The sequence below is a fragment of the Bison bison genome, unplaced genomic scaffold, assembly GCF_000754665.1.
Source record: "Bison bison bison isolate TAMUID 2011002044 unplaced genomic scaffold, Bison_UMD1.0 scf7180017864464, whole genome shotgun sequence".
NCBI lineage: Eukaryota > Metazoa > Chordata > Mammalia > Artiodactyla > Bovidae > Bison > Bison bison.
In genome coordinates this window covers 5,556,653-5,560,696 of record NW_011495025.1, presented here as the reverse complement: position 1 = coordinate 5,560,696, position 4,044 = coordinate 5,556,653, and the positions used below count along the sequence as shown (strand labels likewise).

Sequence of the window (4,044 nt, the reverse complement as noted above, 5' to 3'; positions counted from 1 at the left end):
TAGGTCCCATTTATTTATTTTTGCTTTTATTTCCAATATTCTGGGAGGTGGGTCATAGAGGATCCTGCTGTGATGTATGTCGGAGAGTGTTTTGCCTATGTTCTCCTCTAGGAGTTTTATAGTTTCTGGTCTTACATTGAGATCTTTAATCCATTTTGAGTTTATTTTTGTGTATGGTGTTAGAAAGTGGTCCAGTTTCATTCTTTTACAAGTGGTTGACCAGATTTCCCAGCACCACTTGTTAAAGAGACTGTCTTTAATCCAGTGTATATTCTTGACCTCCTTTGTCAAAGATAAGGTGTCCATATGTGCGTGGATTTATCTCTGGGCTTTCTATTTTGTTCCATTGATCAATATTTCTGTCTTTGTGCCAGTACCATACTGTCTTGATGACTGTGGCTTTGTAATACAGCCTGAAGTCAGGTAGGTTGATTCCTTCAGTTCCATTCTTCTTTCTCAAGATAGCTTTGGCTATGAGGTTTTTTGTATTTCCATACAAATTGTGAAATTATTTGTTCTAGCTCTGTGAAGAATACCGTTGGTAGCTTGATAGGGATTGCATTGAATCTATAAATTGCTTTGGGTAGTATACTCATTTTCACTATATTGATTCTTCCAATCCATGAACATGGTATATTTCTCCATCTATTAGTGTCCTCTTTGATTTCTTTCACCAGTGTTTTATAGTTTTCTATATATAGGTCTTTAGTTTCTTTATGTAGATATATTCCTAAGTATTTTATTCTTTCCGTTGCAATGGTGAATGGAATTGTTTCCTTAATTTCTCTTTCTGTTTTCTCATTATTAGTGTATAGGAATGCAAGGGATTTCTGTGTGTTGATTTTATATCCTGCAACTTTACTATAATCATTGATTAGTTCTAGTAATTTTCTGGTGGAGTCTTTAGGGTTTTCTATGTAGAGGATTATGTCATCTGCAAATAGTGAGAGTTTTACTTCTTCTTTTTCCAATTTTGGATTCCTTTTTATTTCTTTTTCTGCTCTGATTGCTGTGGCCAAAACTTCCAAAACTATGTTGAATAGTAATGGTGAAAGTGGGCACCCTTGTCTTGTTCCTGACTTTAGAGGAAATGCTTTCAATTTTTCACCATTGAGGATAATGTTTGCTGTGGGTTTGTCATTAACTCTAAGACTATTGCAACAAATCAGATTTAAAAAACAAACAAAATATGGATGTCATATCCTTACACTTTTTAAAAAGTAGAATTCAAAATTGAGGAAAAGTTAAAGAAAACTTCAGCAATTTAAACTTGAATTTATACAGTCATATTTTTTTCAAATATATTTTCTAAGCCTTTGAAGTAGGTAGGTAGTGAGGAAAGAAATGCAAAAGTAAGAAAAACCTCGCTCTAGGTCATTACCTAAATGAGGTGGTTCATTGATAATCACATCAATACAAAAACTTTTTAGTCTGTAGGGAAGTGATCTCATCTAACATCTACTTTGATGTAAACTTACCTGTTTCAAGAGTTATCATTCTGACTTCGTAAACTTTAGAAAATAATCCTGAACTCCATGAACTTGCTGAATGTTAGTTTCATACTTTACTACCATATAAAATGATCTGACATAACCCAAGAGTACTTCAGCAAGTGAGCCTTAGGCTCAGAGATCTCCCTACTTGCATATATGTGTGGAACGGAGTTTTTAAAATTTAGGTTACAGCCTGATCATTAGGCAGACTTTAAAATTAAAATGGCTACTTTGACATCTTTGAATTTAAAACCAAATATCTTATTTTAGTCTTTTGAACTATATTAAAACTTTTTTAAGATTTTTTAAACTAAAGAGAGAAAAATATAGCATGAACATTATGGTAAGGGATTCTAATAAGCTTAGTCTGGCTACAGGACAGAATATTCTATTGAAAAGAATTAATGTAGACAAAACCAAAGAATTCTTAACCCTCCCCCAATTCCCTGTAACAGACCAATAAAAATCAAATAAATACCTCAAATAGAAAGGTGACATAGGTCTTTCATCTTCCTGCGAACTAAAAGGAAAATGAAATTTGAATTAATTTCTGTTAACATCATAACATCTCAATTTTACTAAAACTCTATTCCCCCTATCAAAAATTTTGTTTTGACACATTTAATCTCACCATGGAGTAAAGTTAGTAGAGTACACTCTACCTTGGACCCAGCCAAGACCAATTACTTCTTCAAGGGAGATCAAGAGAGGTTTCTTTCAATATTAGCCTAAGGCAAAAGTAATTCACATCATACTTTCAAGAGGAACTGTTTAACTACCTTATTCTAAAAGCCCAAGCCCATATATTACACAACTCTTAAAATTATTACATACTCAATTATCTCAATAAAGTTAATTACAGCTCATTAACATGATATGAAAATAAGAAAGAGTCAACAAAATATTCTTAAGTGTATGATGCTCTAGCAATGCCCAGGCACCAGTACACAACACTCTTGCTCTTTGCCTTCTGCAGCTACACCCAAGGTATTAATGAAGGTAAGTAACAAGAAAGGACACAAATGAAACTACTATAAAAACAGTTTAAGTTCCTCAAATAACACAGAAACAACATGAAGCTTAATTAAAAGTATTTAATTAAAAATATAAAATGTATACTACAGTGAAATATTTTTCCTTTCTTTTACCTGCTTTTCTCTTTTGATAAATGACCTCAAAACAAATAATGAGTCTCTCCCCTTCAGGTCTACTAGAGTGGATTTTGAACTTTTTTGATTATGCACTTATGCAAAATTTGCTTTTAAGTAGCCATTCCCCTGGATATATGACTAGGTATCTATGTTAAATGTGTTCAACATTAAACAGAAAAAAGTATAAATGTATTAGATAAAGTTAATCCAATACAATTAATCTTCTTGTACCCTTGTGGTACACGACAAATATCACTGATGAAAAGAGAAAAGTTTTCTTCGTAATGTTACCTTGGCAATCACCAAAAATCTTATTACAAGTTGTAGTATAACAGACACACACACACAAATCTTATTTCAAGTTATAGTGTAACACGCACACACACACATACCCATCAACCCTGCCCTGGAAGTAGAAACAGTCTGGCTACAAGACGACATATAAAAAATGACATTATTTTTTCACTCTCTCATGATTTTGATTTCCAATGTCAATATCACTTAGGAATCTTAGTGTTTATATTGTCAAAGATTTTGCTGTTTGTAATTGATCGTGCCAGTTCTTCTCAAGTGAAAGGTAAATGGATAGATCAGCTTTGTTCTTGACTCTAGTAAAGATGGGCTGAGGGCAAGGCTTGATGAGTTACAGACACTACACCTGGGAATCCTCCAGGTGTCTTGGGAAGAAACCCCTGGAGCCGTGCTTTACAGGAGTGATAACTTTAAGCCAGACCAGCACAAGGGGCTTACATATGTGACATCAAAATAGTCCTTGAAAACACTTAAATTATAAATATGTTAGAATTGGATTTGTTTCCTAACCAAGGGTTTGGTGTCAAAAACAGTAAGTATAACTGACACTATGCAAAAGATAGGAATATGTGAGCAGTGTAGTAAACACATTTTTGCCCAAAACAGATCCTTAACTCTAACATGTAACAAATATTAAAGAAAATTAACAAAGTTTCTTTAGTAAACGTTCAGTTAACAATATGGATGGTTTTCTTAAAATTCAGAAGTGCCTTGGGAGATAATTTAATGATGCAGAGTTCTGAACATAGCTGTTCATGTGCTTTGGCCAATATTTTGTGTGCATGCATGAAAATGTCCTTGTAGTCAACAGAGGCAATCAAAATCAAATTTCTTCCTTTACATCTTCTCTCCTTCACACATCTATTCATCAGTGAGGCACTATCTTGTGCTTAACACTAATTATCTCATGTAAATCCTCACAAAAACTTCCCTGGTACTTGCCTCTCTTGAGAACAGCAGACTCAGAGCAGGCACATAATTATCCAGGTCACACGGCTGCTGCTGCGGTTGCTTCAGTCGTGTCCGACTCTGTGCGACCCCATAGACGGCAGCCCACCAGGCTCCCTAGTCCCCGGGATTCTCCAGGC

The 4,044-nt window shown here is 34.4% G+C and overlaps 1 protein-coding gene across 11 annotated transcripts in view; it reads right to left on the bottom strand.

Annotated features, from left to right (window-relative positions):
- The window catches only part of FAM13A (family with sequence similarity 13, member A), a 338,691-nt gene that overhangs the window by 84,511 nt on the left and 250,136 nt on the right, over window positions 1-4,044 (bottom strand). For 10 of the 11 annotated variants that reach the window (XM_010860157.1, XM_010860158.1, XM_010860160.1 and 7 more), the window contains one exon: window positions 1,972-2,013. The exons of the other annotated variant lie outside the window; for it this stretch is intronic. In XM_010860157.1, coding sequence (XP_010858459.1) covers window positions 1,972-2,013 — 42 coding nt within the window. The remainder of the gene's footprint in view (window positions 1-1,971; window positions 2,014-4,044) is intronic. 11 annotated transcript variants of the gene reach the window in all.